This window comes from Pseudophryne corroboree, chromosome 5, assembly GCF_028390025.1.
Source record: "Pseudophryne corroboree isolate aPseCor3 chromosome 5, aPseCor3.hap2, whole genome shotgun sequence".
In the NCBI taxonomy this organism is placed as follows: Eukaryota; Metazoa; Chordata; class Amphibia; order Anura; family Myobatrachidae; genus Pseudophryne; species Pseudophryne corroboree.
In genome coordinates this window covers 274615656-274636920 of record NC_086448.1, presented here as the reverse complement: position 1 = coordinate 274636920, position 21265 = coordinate 274615656, and the positions used below count along the sequence as shown (strand labels likewise).

The 21265-nt window shown below is 43.2% G+C and overlaps 1 protein-coding gene across 1 annotated transcript in view; it reads right to left on the bottom strand.

The window, feature by feature from the left end:
- LOC134927618 (collagen alpha-6(VI) chain-like) overlaps positions 1-21265 on the bottom strand; it is a 409854-nt gene that overhangs the window by 222586 nt on the left and 166003 nt on the right. Inside the window, exon 15 of the mRNA XM_063922353.1 lies at positions 4330-4383. Coding sequence (XP_063778423.1) covers positions 4330-4383 — 54 coding nt within the window. The remainder of the gene's footprint in view (positions 1-4329; positions 4384-21265) is intronic.

Genomic DNA, 21265 nt, shown 5'->3' with positions numbered 1-21265 from the left:
CATACATACACACACACACACACACACACAGGAGCTGATACACAGGCAGCACCTGACACACACACACATAGACACGCACAGCACCTGACACCACGCACTCACACGTACAAGCAATGCATTTCACGTCTACCTCCAGCCTCAGTCACAGGCTGCTGCCGCCTACCCCCCTCCCTGCATCAGCTGCAAAGGCAGCAAAATATTTTGACCAAAGTCTAAAGGCCCATACACATTAAACGATGTCGCTCTGTGAGCGACATCGTCTAATGTTTCCCCCTCCCGGGCCGGCCGGCGGCCGACTGTACACACTGAGCGATATGACCGCTCATATCGCTCAGTGACGTCACGCCCCCGCCAGCCCTGCATGAAGGTCGTGGACGACAGTCCACATCCTTCATGCATGACCTACCGACAGCAACGATTGTTGCCGACCCGCGGGGCCGCGCATCGTTCATCGCCGAAGGAATACACACTTAACGATAAAACGAGCGATGTCGCTCAAGGAGGGGGAAAATGAGCGACGTTGCTCATTAAATCGTTAAGTGTGTATGGACCTTAAACAATTCGGTTTGGTTAATAAAATAATTTTGCACAGAACAGTGATGTTATACGAACATTTTCATTAAACATTTAAAAAAATCAAATGTTTATTCTTACAGTGAAATTTTACATTTCTGAATAAAAAAAATAAATTTAAAAAAAGCGATGAAATTCAATAGACAAAAAACCTTACGGTTTCACATGTCCCATTAAGGCTTCTTAGACATGATCGAAATTTCAGAAACCTGTTGTAACTCTTCCACTCAAACTCCAAAAAGCAATGAAATTCCGATCATTAAGGCTGACGCCTTAATGGACGTGTTCCTTGCGCAATACAGATATGGTATGCCATCACAGCCTGTGGGTAAGTGCAGATTCAGCACTCTCACAGAGTGAGATTGCTGTCACTCACACAATGGTGGAGCTGCTAATTCACAGATTTGTGTGCTCATTGGAATACACACATGCAGTCTATGCAACTGAAGGTCTGAACAGTTTTGTGGTGCTCCCATCCCACACAGTGCCCACAACCATCCCATTCGGTCACCACAACAATCCCACCTTGTTACAACATCCTTTTAACTCCATACATCCATCTCACTTAGTATACACATTTAGCTCCCTCAAACATCTTGGTTAATTGCTAAAACTATAATACCCTATCTACGGTTTATGCATCTACACTTACTTCCCCTATACACCCCCATGCTGCCATGTCTTCCCCAATCCCTACTGCTTTGTTCTCCCATCTGTGCTAGTCTGTACTAACTTATCTGTACCATCTGCCTTTCCCCATCTGTGCCTTGTCTGTACCACCGTATCCTTCTCTCTGTGCTGCTCAGTGTTTCCTTCTTCAACGTCACTCTGCCTCCTTCAGTACATGGCACACTATCTTCTCTCCCATCTGCACCAGTTTTCTACCCATCCATGCCAGTGTTTTCAACCCATCTGCACCATTTCCCCCATCTGCACCGCTCTGTCTCCCTTCCCATACTTGCTGCTTAATCTACCCCCTATCCACACCACTCTTACCCCATTCATGTAGCTGACATCCTGAAGGTAAATTTCGTGGATCCTGCGCTCTTGGCAGGGGGATAACCGCTACAGCCCACCCCCCAGTGGTCCGGAAACGCCTCCGTTGTGCAGACCATGCCCTGCCAATGGCATGCTAACGCTGTTTGCACGCCCCCCTCCTTCCCCGCAACCACCTCTGCCTATCAATCAGGCAGGGTGATCGCAGCCAGTGAGATGCTGATAGCATCTCACTGGGCTCCTGGGGTACGTACGCGCAGTGCGGCCATTGCACGTGCGCACCTCACAAACTAATTCAGACTGCGATTGCTGCTGCTGCGGTCTGAATTACCCCCTGTGTTTCTTTGTCCCCCCCATCAGTGCTGCTTAGTGTTCCCTCTATCCACACACTTCTGTTCCCCCATCCACACCGCTCTCCTCCCTCCAATCAACAACACTCTTACCTCATCTGAGCAGCTTTGTCTTCCGCTCAGACCTTCAGTTGCATAGACTGCATGTGTGTATTCCAATGAGCACACAAATCTGTGAATTAGCAGCTCCACCATTGTGTGAGTGACAGCAATCTCACTCTGTGAGAGTGCTGAATCTGCACTTACCCACAGGCTGTGATGGCATACCATATCTGTATTGCGCAAGGAACACGTCCATTAAGGCGTCAGCCTTAATGATCGGAATTTCATTGCTTTTTGGAGTTTGAGTGGAAGAGTTACAACAGGTTTCTGAAATTTCGATCATGTCTAAGAAGCCTTAATGGGACATGTGAAACCGTAAGGTTTTTTGTCTATTGATATATATATAATATGTATTTATGTGTGTAAATATGTACGTGTGTGTGTATATATTTACATATATATATATATATATATATATACACATATACATGCACACATACATATACACAGACACTCCACCCCCACCCCCCCTCACAGAAACCACCTTCACTAAATCCTGCGTTTGCCCTGACTATGCAAATGACAGATACTGGTCTCCTGCATGCACAGTAGGAAGAAGCCATTCTGCAGGATGAACAAACGTCCATGAGGATGCAGCTTATCAATACATTAGGAACCCGTGACCAGGGCCATCTTAACAGCAGTGTAGGCCCCTGGGCAAGGCAATGCACTGGGGCCCCTACACATCCACAAGTGGTAGGGGAGGGGGTGCTGTCAGCGGCAGCTTTGATGTCCCGCGGGCAGTAGGGGGTGTTCTATCTTCCACTCAGCATGTGGGACCTGGAGCAGTAATTTCTGCTAATTACTCCTTTACTGCACAGATGGGGTGGGAGGGAGAACACTAAACTGTAGAAGGAGGAATTGAGCTGAATGAAGGGGCCCCGGTACATTACTTGCAGGGTGGTAGGGGGTGTTGAATATGCATGGGAGGAGTGGATTGTGGAGTGGACTTAATATTCATAATGTTCTGGTGGAAAAGCAGCTTGCTTGACTGTAGATATCTCCAGTTTCTGGAATTAGATTTCTAAGCTTTAAAAAAAACTAGAGTCCCACCTTTCAAAACTTGGGGACGTATCCTAGAAACATTGCATACTGTGTACATAGCAAACATTGCATATATAATACATATTTGAATAAATATGCAACTTTTACAAACCCTCAAAAGAGATTCAGTGTCATTGCCTTAGAAGTACTAAAAATGACTGTGCGACAGCGTTTCTATGTTTAAACATTGCTTATAGTGTAGAGATGGTTTTCCTGACGTCTTTAATCCATTTCTGTGCTGACATACTGGAGGCTATTAGGATGTGGAAGCAAAGCAAATAAGCAAACAACTGGGCAATACCATGTTGCACTGCAGGTAAGTCAGATAGAATTAGATGTGGGTGGGGTGTTTCTAAACTGTAATCAAAATTGCATTGTATAAATAAAGCTGTCTAACATGTGTGGGCTACATGCAAAAGCAGACAGCATTTACCCTGCACAGAAAAAATATAAATGTATTTCCTCCCCTTGCATTGCAAAATGGTTTGTTCCAGATACAAAGTTACATGCTTTTTCTGCCTTGCTTCCAAATCCAAACCAGGCCCATTAAGCTAAAATAGGTATTTGCAATTGTTCTTTTCCATGTTTAATGAATGGCATTATTGAGTAAAGTGCTATCAGTACTATGATAAACAGCTGCCACTTGTAAATGGGGGATACTCACGGAGCGATAATCTAAGCAATCTGACTAGATTGCTTAGATTTTTAGCATGATCTGTCCGTGTGTACCCCACACAGTGATAGCCATGCGCGGCCCACTCAATCTAGCCGGTCGCTCATTTTTTCCTGCTGGGTGAAATGAGCGCTACCCCCCCTCCCTGCACGCTCAGCACACATCGCGCTGTGTTGAGCGGCTCAGCACACATCTCTCCCCACATCTGCCCGTGAATACGTGCCTTAACACAAAACTTTAAACAAGAGAGTTTGCTGTTAATATTAAAATGCTTATTTATTTTATTCTTTGGTCTTGGAATTGTTCAACTTCCCTCCCTAGCTCCGTTGAATTGGCAGCATGTCCCAATGTACTATATGATTTCACTTTTTTAAAGCTAATGTAACTTGCTTTGCTTTATGTTCTTACAAGTTATGCAGAGATTTTACAGAAGGAATATGAATACACACACGTTTCACATTTCATAACATCCAATTACAGAGCGAAATGAAATTAAATTATTTTAATTTTGTTTTAATTATATGAGCCAAAATGTTCTTTTACTAAAGTACAGTGCTTTGAAAGATCACAAATTGTGCTTGTTCTACTTACAATACCACCTTCCTCTCCAGGATGTCCTTGAGAACCTTTTGCACCGACTTTTCCCTAGAGACAAAGAACAGCATTTCAATGTGGTAATTTTCTTGTTTTCTGTTCCAGTGTAACATTTAGTCTGTCAGCTAAATATGAAAGACAGAAAATAGGATCTCATTCACTAAAAGACTAAATTGGTCAGAGATGATTAACTCAGTTTGTTTTAAGTCAATGGTGAATCTATTAATTTCCTTTTAATACAGGTCATCCAGATGCATAAGTAGCATTTGCCAAATGCTCTGCATTGTTCATTTCCATCATAGGCCCTTATGCAAGTCAAAGAGGTGGACGCTGGGACTATTACTTCAAATTAATGCACTGCTAAGACGCACTCACTGCAGTGCCCTATAGCAACTGAATGGCATGACATGTTGGAAACAACACCCCTGAGATCTTCCCCACAAAAGTGTTCGATTAAAGATTTCATAATGTTTGCAAAAATCAAAGCCAACCAGGAAAATGAAGCGGCTAGAAGTTGTCCAGGCTGCTGCACTTGTGAGATCTGCATAGAAAGAACATTCCTAAATGAGTGGCATAGAGTTGAATGTGAGCACATCTAGGGACCCCAGGCTTAACCTACATAAATACACACTGATTTCTCCAATGATTGAAGCTACGGGGAACACTTCTCACGTGTCTGGTTCTGGAACCAGTAGTTATACATATAAACAGTGTTTCTCAAAACTAATTCTCAGGGACCACCAACAATGCATGCATTTCTTTTTTGTAGCACACAGTATATTAATTAATTAATGATGCATATTCTTCTATTTTCCAAAAAAAAAAATGTATAATCAAATTCAAAGATGAGATACAGAAAAGAGAAAAAAACAGTTATATGGGGTCTGTTACATACATAGCAACTCAATTTGTTATTTATTGCAACATACAGACAGGACATGAAACAAAACCTAATTAATTAACTATTGTCTAATTTTTACTAACTTAACATGATGGATACGGCATTAGTACACAGTTTTTTGTTAATAAGGGTAAAGCTTAGAGAATGATTCCAGCTTTTGTGTTTAGGTTTGGTATGACTGTACATATGTAAGGACAACAGCCAGCTTTGACCTTAGTATTATACTAGTACTACCTACCCTGATTTGAGGAAGTGGTCAGGATCTCGGCTGTCTGTAGCCCGGCAGTCTGAATACCAATGCCGGAATGCCGACCCTATTCTGAATGCCGACACCGGCATCCAAAATAGATATACCATACCGGCACCGGAATACCGACAGACGGAATCCCGAACGAGGAGAGACCACGCTGCAAGGCGGGGAGGTTAGGTATAGGCTGCGGTGTGCGGGGGGGTTAGGGTTACTATGCAGGGAGGGGGGGATAGGATTAGGCATTGGAGCTGCTACAGGCTTCAACACCATTGTGACTTTCCAAGATTCTGCTCCATTGCCCTGCATAAAGCCTTCTACTGTAGGCATCTGTACCATCCTGGCCTCGGCATCTGCAACACAGCTGGCCCCACAATGCCAACTGTATCTCATTACCTCCACCCCCCACCTTTATAATGTATGCTCTCAACGACAGGGTTCTCTAACCTATGTCTTCCCCAACTGTCCCTGTCATGACATATTCTGAATTGTTTCTGTTTGTGATTTGGTCGAGCTTGCATCTATTGAATAGAAATTTGATATAACTGTAATGTTCAGATCTGTCATGTCTTTTGTGTCTTATAAGGGGTGTGCAATGAGTTTCCAGATATGTGAACTGTAATCTCTGCACAAAGTTTTTATGGAATGTCAAGGCACAGAACCGTATATGAGCAGCACTGTACTCAGAAGAAGTCAGCATGTTCACTTCCTTCATGAATTCATATGGAGCTCAACAGAGGCCACTAGAGCCATGATCCTCTGTGACTACAAGAGCGGTCTGCGACAGTAAGATGCTTTTGACCGACTTCGAGCTGCTTTTGGGTAGGAAGCACCATCCCGAACCACTGGGTTTGAGTGGTTTGCAGAATTATGCCACAAGAGACTGTCCCTGGAAGACTGGGAGTCCTGTGGCCAACTTGTGTCTGCCATCTCCAAAGAAAACATTGCAGCCATGTGGGCTATAGTTGAGGTTGATGCCAGGATGACAGTGGTCCAGTTAGAGGATATAGGCATCTCTTTGGGATTCATCCACTTGATACTCATACTCCCCAAAAAGATTGGCCTGAGCAAGATTTTTGAATGCTGGGTGCCCCATTAGCTGACCTTAGAGCAGAAGTAGGCTCGGGTGACTTTGTGACGCAACATGCTGACCCCAGTTGGAGGTGTGCCACCACAGTTCTGACATGAACGCAGCGTGGCCAAGCAGATGGTGGCTGTTTTTTTGGCCAAGCCTGGTCATGTTACTACTGTATCACTCGTGCAGCAGCACATAGTCACTGGGCACTGGTAAGCCAACCAATGCCTGCCACAAGTGCTGAAAGCCATTTCCATGTGTCGTCCATGAACTTGTGCCGTACGGTCCAGACCTGGCCCCTTGCGACTTCTTCATGCTCCCGCAAATCAAGTGCAAGATGTGTGGGATTCATTTTGAGTCACCTGAAGCTGCAGTGGAGACCTTCATACAGCATGTAGAAGACATACCTGCTTTGGACTGGTCCAGCTGCTTCACCAATTGGTTTGAGCGCATGCAATTTTGCATAGACTCCTCCAATGAATAATTAAAAAAAATGTAAAGTTCACTTTGTAAATATAATACTTTTTTGTGCATATGGAAACTTTATTACACACCCCTTGTATGCTGGATTATTCTGTCTGCCATGTGATTTGGTCAAAATTGCATCCATTCATTTTTATTCTTCTTAAATTCTTTTTAACTGAAACTTTCATGTACACTGCAGTATGTCTTTTTTCGGATCTTGTCTGTATGCCTTGCCATTTCATTAATAGCTTAATGTACTCTTTATACTGCTCAACCAGTTTGGCTGTATAATGCCGTGGCCCCTTATTAATAAACGTTGATGATTTATCAAGTCATGGAATGATATAATATCCACTTGTGCCCATAACTTGAATGGCTGAGATGCATCATGTTGGAATTCATTATTGCTAGGATATAGCAGTAATACAAAGTAATTATATTTACGCTCCAACGTTTTGCGTATCTCGTGCCATGCAGAATAATTAGCTAATCAGGGCAATCTGGAGTTTCCAAACAGATATCCGGTTGTGTTGATGTAAAAAGTATACAAAAGTGGTTTCTTACATCAGTTGCTGTTCTAAAGTGAGATTAGTATAATTCTCCGGATTGGTATCCAATATGCTTTGGAAATAGTTTAACATTTTTTTGGAATAGAGCAGTAGATATGTTTTCTAAGCAGAGTAATGGAAACAGACAGATGATCCTGCAATTAACATAATTTAACTTACAGCTCATGGTGTCTAAAAGGGTGGCGCTAATTTAGAAGTAAAACAATTAAAAACAGACAAAAAAAACATTGCTAAGGAACTGTTGTTTAATTGTACCCATCACACAGACCTTACATTATCTGTGTGTTATTTAAGTGCAACAAAAGTAAACAAATCTGCAGGTGAAAAATCACTGGTTACCGTTACTGTAATAAATAGGAGTGTTACTGGTATAAAGGAATTTTTACAGGAGTGCAGAGAATATATATTGCCAGGGTCAGAAGAATAGAGATTGGTAGTCAATATAAATTTAATTCATTCGGAAAACAGAAAACAGCTATGATACACAAATTGAAATATAAAAATTTCCAAAGTGTTCACTTCGGATTTAAATGTTATATCATAGGATAACCAAAAGAGCATCTAGTAATATTAGGGCTTGCATGTTATAAATCTTTAGCATTAAAGTGTAAATTGTAAGCTTGCGAGCAGCACCCTTTTACCTCTTTGCCTCTCTGTTATTACCCAGCCGTGTTTTATTACTGTTTTCTACCCAATTGTAATACACAATGGAATATGCTGCCACTATATAAGTAAATGTTATTAATAATAATAATAATAATAATAATAATGAATAGTAGCAAACCAGCATAATTAATAATTAAATATAAACACTGGGAATGCTCAGAGGGGTTTAGTATGAAATACCTACAATCAAAATCCCAACGGTCAAAATGCCGAGAACAATTGACCAACAGTCAAAATCCAGACAAGGTCAAAATACCGACAAGGTCAAAATACCGACATTTAAAATACTGACAAGGTCAAAATACTGACATTTAAAATGTCGATGGGTCAAAAAGTCGACACGAGTTTTCACTGTTTTTTTGTGTATGTCGACATAGGTTGACATGGACACCGCTTAAGTGTATTGCGTCTTCAGTGTACGATGCCATGCTGTGCTCGGCACACTATTATATTCCCCCTCCAGGTCCAGTGGGATGGTAAAGTATGAACAAGTTGGTTTCAATTAAAAAATCATAAAAACTCATGTCGACTTTTTGACCTGTCGACATTTTACATGTCGGGATTTTGACCATGTTGAGATTTTGACCTTGTCAGGATTTTGACCGTCGGTCAATAGTTGTCCGTATTTTGACCGTCGGGATTTTGATTGTATGTAAATTGACCGCATCCCGCTCGGAGAATCTGCTGCTCTCTCAGTTGTGGATACACTTCAGCCAACACATGCAACATTCTGGAAATGGATTCCCAGAGACAGCTCCTTTAATGCCCCCTCCCATCACTAGGACCCTCGATGTGCAGCAGACAGACCATATGGCCTCGCCCAGTACAAAATCAAAGCAATTTTCAGTGTGTTTCCAATATGCTTTAGAAAAAGTTTTACATTTACAATTTACATATAGATTAATGCATATTTATGGATCACAACTTCCAGCTATAACTCAGATTAAGGTACAGATTTGCTAAAGCTTCTAAAACAGACAAATGGTGGTGTTGCCTATAGCAACTAATCAAATTCTATCATTTTATTGAATGCAATAGAGAAATGATAGCTAGAATCTGACTGCTTGCTGTAGGCAACACTCCCACTTGTTTGTTTTAGAAGCTTTAGTAAATCTACTCCCTAGTGTACTGTATGAAGGAAAAAAGGAAAATACAATATTGAACCAAATGCTGAATTTGGGAATACATCTTTCCAAATGGAGAAACTCCAAGTTTCCAGTTAAAAATCCAAAGCAATAAAATAAAAAACATGTCAAATGTACATGAAAGAGAAATTACATTTCTTGATAAAAAAAAATTTCCATAGCAGGTGCAACAATTGTTTGGTTCAACATATTACTAAGGTCTGTATTATTTGCATGAATATTTAAATAAAGTAAGTCAAGAAGGGTTGGGTATGGATGACCGGCACTTGTTGCGAGCGGAACAAAGCCCCTTGAGCTCGCCACAGGTTCTATTACCACTCCATGGGTGTCGTGGACACCCATGAGTGGGAAAAGTCCCTGTTAGACAGCATGCAGACTATTGGGATTTTGAGGTAGCGGGATGTAAGCGTCAGTATTGTGACTGCTGGTCACATAAATATATCCCCTCAGGAAGACAAACAGATATAACGGGTGTGGTATGTTAGGTAGATTAGACTTAGGTCGACAGTGTCTAGGTCGACCACTATTGGTCGACATGTACTAGGTCGACATGCGAAAAGGTCGATATGAGTTTTTTGACTTTTTTTGGTATTGTTTTCTCTGTACAGTGACCGGGAACCCCAATTAGTGCAATGTGTACCCTTGTTCGGTACATACCCTAAAAGACAGCCCACCTCACCCATACCTTACGGGAGTATTCAGTTTTCCCATTTCCTGCACAGTTTTTGAAACAAAAGGGTGTACTGCAACTTTTGAATCACCCTGGACTTACTGGTACTCGGTCTTCAACTCCAAGTAGTAAAAAAAAGCCTATTAACAAAAAAGTAGTGCCTAGGTTTGAGGGAGGGCAGGGCACTAACAGGGCCGCTAAATGTTAAGTAAAGAAGCATGAAGAATATAGCAGGAATTTGGATGGTATGGACTAAGACTAGTAAACTAACAGAGATCAATACAAATTGGCATGGCAGCAGAAAGATGAATCAGTATACAGATGAAGTGTCGGACTGGGCCATAAAGGGACCAACGGGTGAATGCAGTGGTAGGGGCCCATGTTTAGTGGTGTGGCCAGTCTCCTGAGGGGTTTTGGCCAGCCACCACATTGGTTTGCCTAACCATTAGAGAGTGCATGGCCTGGGCCCCTTGATAAATACATGTATAGTAAATGCTAATAATTCATGCTTGATAATGTACCAGATTAATAACAGCAATGCACTGTAGAAAATACACCATAGTCTTGTGCAGTGTGTAAGGTAACATATGTATAATGTATAATTCAAGTACACAGGGGTAGATGTATGATACCAGCACATATTGTTTACCAAGGTGAAACGGGAAGCACTAGTGCCAAGATGTATTAATGTCTCGGCTGCTGAAGAGAGAGTGTGAAAACTCCCTCTTCCGTTGATGCCTACAAGCAGCCACAGTGCATCAGCCTAGTGCTGATGCACTGTGCGTCTTCCCCACTCTAAGCCGGCTCACTTGGCGTGCGCAAGATCTCGCAAGATCTCCCCTGCAGCCCAGAGCTATCACCCGCCACAGCCAGAGGCAGCTTTCGGAATCAATAGCTGCAGGTGTCGGAACAGTCAGCACAGCTGACCATTCTTACATTGCCCCGCATATCCACATGCCATCTTTATGATAGGAGCGCCGATATGGAAAGGGGTGTATCGTGCCCCTGTCACTCTGCACACACTGTGGCTGTCATACATGGGGGGGAAGTGGTATGGAGCAAATAACGTCTGCTGATACCGCTTACCCCATACCGACGCTTCTTACATCTACCCCACAGTCTGGAACCTAATCCCTAGAGCAGGTGGAGGAGCAGTCTGGAAACTAATCCCTAGAGGAGCAGTCAATGGGGCCCACGGGGAGGTCTCCCTGTACTCCTATGGGCTAGTCCAACCCTGTGCAGATGTGCCCTCATTTAACTATCCTTTCAGACAGAAATTTGCATAATAAGTTAGACAAATAAAAACCCATCTTGTGATAAAGTTTCACAAGGTACTGTAGTGTTCTAGAGTTCTATAGAATGTTAGCTTGTTATATTATATATTAACCATGAGTTGTGATACCTTATCACAAGACTCTTATTTTCAATATCATATCAATCAAAGCAGTTCTTTTCAAGTTATGTCCAGCCAGAAGGATAATTAAATGAGGACACGTCTCTACAAACCACACTGGGGTATTTGTTTTGTCTTTCTATAGAACAGGGGTAGACATCAGTTTTCTATTTGGGTGCCAGGCATTCAACATTACAAGCCAAAAAAGTTACCAAAGTAATGCATGAGTACCATAATGTCAGTGGCTCCCACTTTATTCCGTCTTTTTAGTTAGCTTGCTCAAGTTAGGTTGATAATCTGTAGTTTGTAGATTAATATATGCTTAAAAACTTTGCACTGCTATTCAGCTGCGAGCTGAACTAACTAAGGAAGGATTCAGTCACTAGAAGACCAGGCTTCACTGGGTATGCAGGCCATGCTTATGTTCTGTTTCGTAGTGTGCAAAAATGTCTCCTCTGTGGAGGAAGGAGGTGCAGTAGGAGAGGAAGAGCAGGACAATATATATGCCCTTAATATTTATCGTAAGATATGTTTTCAAAGCTTACTTTCTAAATTATATGTACACGCTGACTCTCATTTAATAGTCGGTGGTGATTTTAATATTACAGCCTCCAAAACAATGGATAGACAACACCCTCGACCTTCCTAGTCCCGTACATATTCTGTGGGTGTCCCTTTTATTTCACAACAATTACACCTAGCTGATGTATGGAGAGTACTAAACCCCACTGAGAAACAATATATATGCCTCTTGGCAGCACACAGAACATTATCTAGGATAGATTATATATTGATCAGTGCAGACATTGAACTCATTTCTTTGGCTGATCATGCCCTTATTTGCATCACTCTGCCACTTAAATCACCACCCGGTCAATATGGACTGTGGTGTTTCCCGGCGTACTTGAATAATTCTCGCCAGTTTTGTAGTATGTTAGAATACATGTGGAACAATTTTTGTGTTTACCAACCAAGAGCAAATCACAAATCCTCTTCTCTTTTGGCAAACCTCTAAAGCGGTTCTCTGTGTGGATATCATTTCATTTGTAAAACAACATAATTAAAATATATTAGCATTATATAAGTAATCTCAGACAGCCCTTACAATGCATACCAGGTATACAAATCCCCCCCGTCCCCACACTATAAATCTATCTATTGGCAACGCAAGGCCCAATTAGATGCTTTACTCACACAATCTGCTGAAAAACATATCACACATAGTAATTATAAATTCTATAGACTGGGTAACAAATCTGGGAAACTACTCTCTACACTTCTTAGGGGGGAGAGGGGTTCCACGGGTTTTAAGGCTATCAAACAATCTGATGGCACTAGGATTACCACAGGTAAAAAGGTATTGGAAATGTTTTTATGAAGCATGAAGACTCCTTGAATATTGCAAACAAATCTACTTTCTGGGAAATTATCACACTCAGATATTAGTGGTCCAGGCGGGGGCACTCATTTCCCCTATTTCTCACTCTGATCTTTCTAATGCCATTAAATCATTATCAGTTGGTAAGGCTAAGGGGCCAAATGGCTTAAGCATTATCTTATTCAACAACCAAAAATTACAGATGCTCTGGTCTCCTCATTTAACCAAACCCTTTCTACTCATTCCTTCCTTACCCAGGTTTTTTAATTTGGCTAAACTTAAATTACTACCCAAACCTCGGAGAGACCCAGAACTCCCGGGATCCTAAAGACTGATCTCACTACTTAATGTACGGTAGATTATAAAGTCCTTACAAAAATCCTGGCAGAACATCTGAAATATATCCTGCCTGATATTAATGTCAGTGACTAAATAGAATTTGTTTGGCAACGTCATTCAGTCACCAACATTACAATGATTTTAACCATTCTCCAAACCCTTAGCTACTCTGGCACACCTGACATTACCCTCGCTTTATCCCTTGATGCTGAAAAAGCATTTGATCTTGTAACATGGTAACACTTATTTGAAGCGTTAATGAGGTCTGGATTTCCAGACAAGTTTCTTAGTATTTTAAAATCTCTCTACATGGGTGCCTCGTCCCAAATTAAAGTGGTGGTCATATGCAGCCACCACACTCTTCATAATAACCCTCTCGTAGCTCAAACTTTTAAAATTTCCTCACATTCCCTCATATGTTCAGGTATTCTTCCAAACTCGACGACTTAAATAAAATTAATTTCCCTCGCAACTTTGAGAAAGTCACCAAATTAATGGATTCTTGGACCCACTTACCTATTAGTCCCTGTTAGGACAGGTGGCCCTGCTAAAGAGCATGGCTTTTCTTAAATATCTGTACACTTTCCAAAAGATTCCCATAATCCTTTCTTAGATTTTTTAAATTATGAGAAAATATTTGTTATTTTCCTATAGCAAGGTAAGTAACCCAGAATTGCCCACGCCAAATTGCAGCTCCCTAGAGCCCAATGAGGCCTTGGGACCCAAGACCTTCCTACTTTCACTAGAGCCATTTTTCTTAGACACATACTAGACTGGTTTTAGAACAAGGGAATACATACAAATCATTTACTCACTCTTTTCTTCTCTTATTCACCATCCACTTTGTTGTGCCTTCTTCTATCCTCCATCCCGACGGAGATTAAAACTAATATTCTATTTATTGAAACGTATTGCTGCTGGGTAGTAATCAACAAAATATTTAAACTAGTCCACTTATCATCACCATTCACTACTCTATGTGGCAACTCCCTGTTTCCCCTGGTCTGGATAATCACTTTTTCTTGGTCTGGAGGGACAGAGTTATCTCAGCCGTACGGGATGTATTTGAACCTGGGGTTATGTTGTTGTCTTTCTCATTTTTGTGTCTAAAATATTCTCTAGTGCATTCGCACTTTTACATGTGCTTACAAGCCAGACACTCCATTCAGCCCCTTTTCATCATGATCTCCCCCTCCTCTGACACAGAGCCACTACTGGCTCTAATACTCTCATAAAATAGAACTCAGTATAGGACACATGGGGACTCGCTGAGGCTAGAAGAGAGAAAATTCTGCACACAATATAGGTAAGGGTTCTTCACGGTAAGGGCAATAAAGATTTTGAACTCCCTGCCGGAGAAGGTAATAATGGCAGACTCGGTAAATGTATATAAAAACGGATTGGACAAATTTCTAACTGGAAAAAGTATCCAGGGTTATGGCATTTAACATAGTGTCATTAATATCTGGGAGTGGTAAGAATCATAGTTGTCAATTGGTACTAAACCATTACTTCAGCAGGTGCATTATTTTAGGAACAGCGTAACACAGAATACAGGTTGAACCCGATGGACATGTTGCCTCTTTTCAACCTCACTAACTATGTAACTATAAGGCACTATACCCTATAAAACACATTTTCTAACTGCTGATTTGTTACGTGGCTCTGCTGACAAACTCTTGGAATAAGACTACATCCACGTGGCAAACTGATTTAGATATGGAGTTATCATTAGATACTAGTTACATAGTCAGTGAGGTTGAAAAGAGGCAAAATGCCCATTGGGTCCAACCTGTATATTCTGCGTTAATCTGTTCATATTATATTATGTGCCTGCTGAATTAATGGTTTAGTATCGATTGACAGCAATGATTCCTATCACTCACAGATAATTTTAATGTCAATATGCTAAATGCTAAAGCCCTGGATACATTTTCCAGTTAGAAATTTGTCAAATCCGTTTTTAAATGCATTTACAGAGTCTGTCATTATTACCTTCTCCGGCAGTGAGTTCCAAATCTTTATTGCTCTTACCGTGAAGAACCCTTTCCTACGTTGTGTACGGAATTTTCTCTCTTCTAGCCTCAGCGAGTGCCCACGCGTCCTATACAGAGTTCTTTTAATAAACAAATCCGCTGCTAGCTCCTTGTAATGACCCTTTACATATTTGAAGATATTAATAATGTCTCCTCTCCTCTTTTCTAGTGTGTACATATTTATCCTAGTAAGCCTCTCCTCGTATTCCAGCGACTCTAACCTTTAACTCTTTAATAAATTTAGTAGCTCGCCTTTGAACTCTTTCTAGTTCCCAGATATCTTCTTTTCTAATATGGTGCCCAGAACTGAACACAATATTACAGGCTCGGACGTACCAATGAATTGTACAATGGCAGGATTACATCCTCGTCCTTTGTCTCAATGCCCCGTTTAATGCACGCAAGCACCTTACTTGCCTTCTTTGCTGCAGTTTGACATTGTGTACGGTTATTAAGCCTATTATCTATGAACACCCCCAAATCTTTTTTTTTACCATAGTTACCCCTATATTTTCTCCATCTAGAGTGTAGGATGCAAGTGTGTTTTTTGTCCCAAAATGCATAACTTTGCATTTTCCTATATTGAACCTCATTTTCCATTTAGACCCCAGAATTCCAGTTTAACTAAGTCATTCTGTAGAGACTCCACATCGGTTTCTGAATTAATTATATTACACAGTTTAGTATCGTCTGCAAAGATTGACACTACTTTCCAGGCCTACTCCTAGATCATTGATAAATATAGTGAACAGCAGTGGGCCAAGAACGGACCCTTGTGGTATTCCGCTGACTACTGGTGCCCAGCTGGAGAACATCCCATTGACTACTACTCGTTACTTACCAACCCGTTAAAATTGATAGAACATCATAACAGTTATGTCAGCGCCAGCAGCTGTGCGCGCCCAAATGAAGTAACACTTGAATTGCTCAATCAGGCGGTATCAAGTGGCCAATGGTGCGCAAAACACTTGAATTCCCCCCCTACAAAGGTGAGGAGCAGCGTTAGCCCTTCATTATATAGGATGGAGTTATCTCCCAATCACCTTACCTTACATTTTGATAAAACTATGAAAATACTACTCAGCCATGCTCCAAGAAGTACATTTCTTTTTCATCCACTAGGGGTCACTGGAGTACTCTTGGGATATGGACGGCTTCCGTAGGAACAGCACTGAATATTTAAATTTAGAACACTCCACCCCTCCATATCCCCGAGTACCTCAGAGTTTTTTCTGTGCTCGATAGCAACAGTTCGTTTGTGGCTGGGTCCACAATTACTTTGAATATTTTTATTTTTATTTTTCGATTTTCTATTTTCTACACATCCCTTTCCCCCTTCCAACAGGCAGGGTCAGGGATAGTGCAAGCTGCTGATAGCAGCAGGGGCGTGCCGGTCCTCTCTAAAAGAGCTCCCTCACAGCCACACATACACAGATCTCCTGCAGGCTGGCCGGCGCTTACTGAGAAGCCCCGTCGGAGCCTCATCACAGAGAAGTGCAGGTATGTGAGCGGGGCGGTCAGCTTCCGCTGCCGCCCCGAGGTGTGGGGAAGGCGCTGGGTTCCTTCGGCTAACGGCCGCCCGCCACAGCTGCTCCGGCCGCCGGGTCTCATAGCCGCCCGCTGCTCCGGCCGCCGCTTCTTACAGCCCCAACACTGCTCCGGCCCCGCGTCTCGGAAGTCGCCGCTGTTCCGCCCGCCGCTTCTCCCGCTGCTCCGGCCGCCGCTTGTTCTAACTCCGCTGCTGCCTGGTAATCATAGCGCTTCACACGCGCTCCCAGTCCCGCTTCCAAGTCCCGGCGCAGGGGTGCCCGCTGCCCGGCCCGCACTGCATCCGCAACGGAGCAGACGCGAGGGGGGGGGGAGAAGGGACAGCAGCAACATCAGGGTGGCTGTTGATTGTATGGCACACATATATATATATATAATGATGTTTTATACTGGCAGGGAGGCTGTTTATAAGATCAGTATGAAACTGCACTGTGATTATATGTGAGAGCATGGAAGCCATTTTAACCATGCTTCCTGTGTCTTCCTGCTGTGATTCCAGAACGTTCCAGTACTACATCTCTACTCCACCGGAGGCGCAGGGGTGTTAGTGGGAATTTGGGATCACATTTCATAGTACTGGCCACGTGTACTGCACTTGGCCAGATATATATACAGAGACACCTTACTACTATTTTACTGAGTCGTGCAAGTGTCTGTTTTTTGTGTATTGTATTGTCTGTCGCCATAATGAGTAAGGCACCAGCAAAAACTAAAAAGCATAATTGCAAAGTCTGTAGCAGTGTGTTACCGGATGGATCTACCACATGTACAGTATGTTTTGTGGATTCGGTTCAGAATACCATTTCTGCTCCAGTTTTACAACCAATTTCCTCACCGAACCCTCCGTGGGGAATGTTAGTAAATGTACTGGATAGGTTACAATCAGAATTGACCGCCGCTCGACAGGAGCGGGAAACGGCAAGATCTGAGTCTAGGGTGAGACCGCCAGAACTGCCGGAGGCGTCTCAGCCTTGCGTAAGGTCCAAATCCATTTTGGGTAAACGGGATAAATTTCATATGTCTTATGATTTTCCAGTTTCTGCTATGTTGCATTCTGACGATTCCATGCCAGACCTCACGGAACAAGATGAGGGTGAGGAGGGCGAAGTGGAGTCAGATGGTGAGGATTTTAAACAGTTCCGGCATTGATGATCTCATCAGAGCGGTACGTCAGTCTCTGAAGTTTACTGAAACTGAGGAACCTCTCACAAATGATCAGGTCGTATTTACTAAACGACAAAAAACTCCAATAAGTTTTCCGGTGTCGGAATCTCTTAATCAGATGTTAGTAGAAACACGACAGAATCCAGATAAACGGTTTTCTATACCTCGCAGATTTAAGTCTAGTTACCCGTTTCCAGACTCGGTAACATGTACATGGGAGAATCCACCAATAGTTGATTCTTCAGTGTCGAAGCTTACCAAGAAATTAACCATACCAGTGCCAGCAGCTACTACGCTTAAAGACCCTTCAGATCGCAAGATAGAAACTATGCTAAAGTCCATGCATGTAGAGCAGGTGTGATGCTGAGACCTGGATTGGTTGGCATTTGGGTCACTAAGGCGCTCATAATATGGCTTACAGAACTCAAATCTGCTTTACATGACGAAAACCTGATACTTCTTGTAAATCAAATGAGTGAGGCTGTAGAGTATCTCTGTACAGCGTCTACTGACGTTTGTCAGCTCACTTCTCGTATTTCATCGTCGCTAGTTACGGCACGAAGAGCACTCTGGCTGCGTGCTTATCATGCGGAGGCAGAGGTCAAACGAGGTATAGAGGCGTTGCCTTACGATGGCAAGAAGTTGTTTGGTCCTGAATTGGACGCATGGATTGCTGAGGCTACGGGAGGTAAGTCTGTTTTCTTACCATTGCCTCCACCGGTATCAAGAAGGAGGTACGCTGGACCTTCGTTCAAATCCTTTAGACCTCAGTCCTTTCGAGGACGTGGCAGAGGAACAGCCACGCCTGCTACACGTGGTCGTGGACGTGGTTTCCAACAAACCAACACAACTCGCCAGGACGCTAAGGTTACCAACAAACCAGTGGCATGACGGGCTACCAGCCCATCTCGGTTCTCCGATTGTGGGAGCACGCCTTCAGACGTTCCATTTGGCGTGGTTCCACACATCCGCGGATGGGTGGATCCGCAATTTAGTGTTAAAAGGTTACAAAATAGAGTTCGACTGTCTTCCGCCTCTGCGGTTTTTCAAGACAGGATTGCCTCTGTCGGACGACAAGAGGACGGTTCTGCAAATTGCCATTCAGTCCCTACTGGATTCGGCAGTTTTGATTCCGGTCCCAGTACACCAACAGGGTCAGGGTTATTATTCAAGTCTGTTTGTGGTACCGAAGCCGGATGGCTCAGTCAGACCAATATTGAACTTAAAGGGTCTCAATCAGTACGTAACTTACTACAGATTCAAAATGGAGTCTCTGCGTTCGGTGATTGCGGGTTTAGAGCCAAAGGAATTTATGATTGCGCTAGATCTCAAGGATGCGTACTTACACATTCCAATTTGGCAGCCTCATCAGAAATTCTTGCGGTTTGCAATACGCCAGAACCATTACCAGTTTCAGGCTCTACCGTTTGGCCTGTTGTCAGCGCCTCGGGTATTCACCAAAGTGATGTCTGTGATGATAGCTCATCTCAGATCCCTGGGAGTGACAATAGTTCCGTATTTAGACGATCTGCTCATCAAAGCTCCGTCTCAACAGATACTTCTCCAACATGCGCTGCTAACATACGATGTACTGGTTCACCACGGTTGGATTGTCAACTTCAAGAAATCACATCTAATTCCGTCGCAATGCCTTCAATTCCTAGGTATGATTCTCGATACGGTCAATCAAAGAATTTACCTACCACAGCAGAAAGTACAAATTCTACGCCATCTAGTACAATTAGTGCTCAAGCCACGCACAGTGTCTGTACACTTGTGCATTCGCCTCTTAGGCACAATGGTGGCAGCTTTCGAAGCGCTTCAGTTCGGAAGATTTCACTCGCGTCCATTTCAACTGAATGTGCTCGCCCAGTGGTCGGGCTCACATCTGCAGATTCACCACAGGGTGAGGTTGTCGCCAAGGGCAAGAGTATCTCTGCTCTGGTGGCTCAAGGAACACAATTTAACCGCAGGAAGACGGTTCGGAGGCTGGAATTGGATAATTCTAACTACGGACGCCAGTCTCAGAGGTTGGGGAGCGGTAATTCAAAATTGTCAGCTCCAGGGTCTCTGGGCGGATCACGAAAAATTGCTGTCTATAAATGTCCTGGAACTCCGCGCAATTTACAATGCGCTACGACAAGCAGTGCACATGCTTCGCTCTCAGCCTGTCCAAGTGCAGTCAGACAATGCGACGGCGGTCGCATACATCAACAAACAAGGAGGAACGAGAAGCCGCATGGCAATGCGGGAAGTAGCTCGAATCCTCAATTGGGCGGAATGCCACCAGGTGATGTTGTCGGCCGTGTTCATTCCGGGAGTGGACAACTGGGAAGCGGATTATCTCAGTCGTCGGGATTTTCATCCAGGCGAATGGGCATTAAATCCAGAAGTGTTTCACATGTTGGTTCAGCGATGGGGTTATCCTCAGGTGGACCTGATGGCGTCTCGACACAATCACCAAACGTTCCAGTATGTGTCCAGAACAAGAGATCCAAAGGCAGTGGCGGTGGATGCTCTCACTGTCGCGTGGCCGTACAGTCTTGTGTATCTGTTTCCACCGTTTCCGTTGCTCCCTCTGGTGCTAAAACGGATCAAAAGAGAGTCTGTCACAGTCATACTAGTGGCGCCTCATTGGCCTCGGAGAGCTTGGCTCTCGGATCTCCAAGGTCTACTCGCAGACGATCCTTGGCCGCTCCCACTACGTCCAGACCTGTTACAACAGGGTCCGTTCCTTTACCCCGATTTAGCGCGGCTGCGTTTGACGGGGTGGCTGTTGAGACCGCCCTCTTAAGAAGAGAGGGCATTCCAGAATCGGTTATACCAACCATGTTACGAGCTAGGAAGCCGGTTACGGCAGCTCATTATTACAGAGTATGGCGTGCCTATATAGGTTGGTGTGAAGCTCGGAAGTTTCCGACATCATCTTTCAAGTTATCCCGGCTTTTGTTGTTTCTACAAACAGGGTTAGATGGAGGACTGCGTTTATCTACACTAAAGGTGCAGGTATCTGCTTTGTCAATTTACTTTCAAAAACGATTGGCTCTATTGCCGTCTATACGCACTTTTCTCCAAGGTGTCCTCAGAGTACAGCCTCCATTCATTCCACCTACAGCGCCATGGGACTTGAATCTGGTTTTAGAGTTCTTACAGTCTTCATATTTTGAACCCTTACAGCAAGTGGATATAAAGTTTCTCACTTGGAAAACAATTTTTCTTCTAGCCTTAGCTTCGGCAAGGCGTGTTTCGGATTTGGGTGCCTTGTCATGCAAGTCACCGTATTTGGTGTTTCATGATGACAGAGCGGAACTTTGGACGAATCCCGCTTTCTTACCAA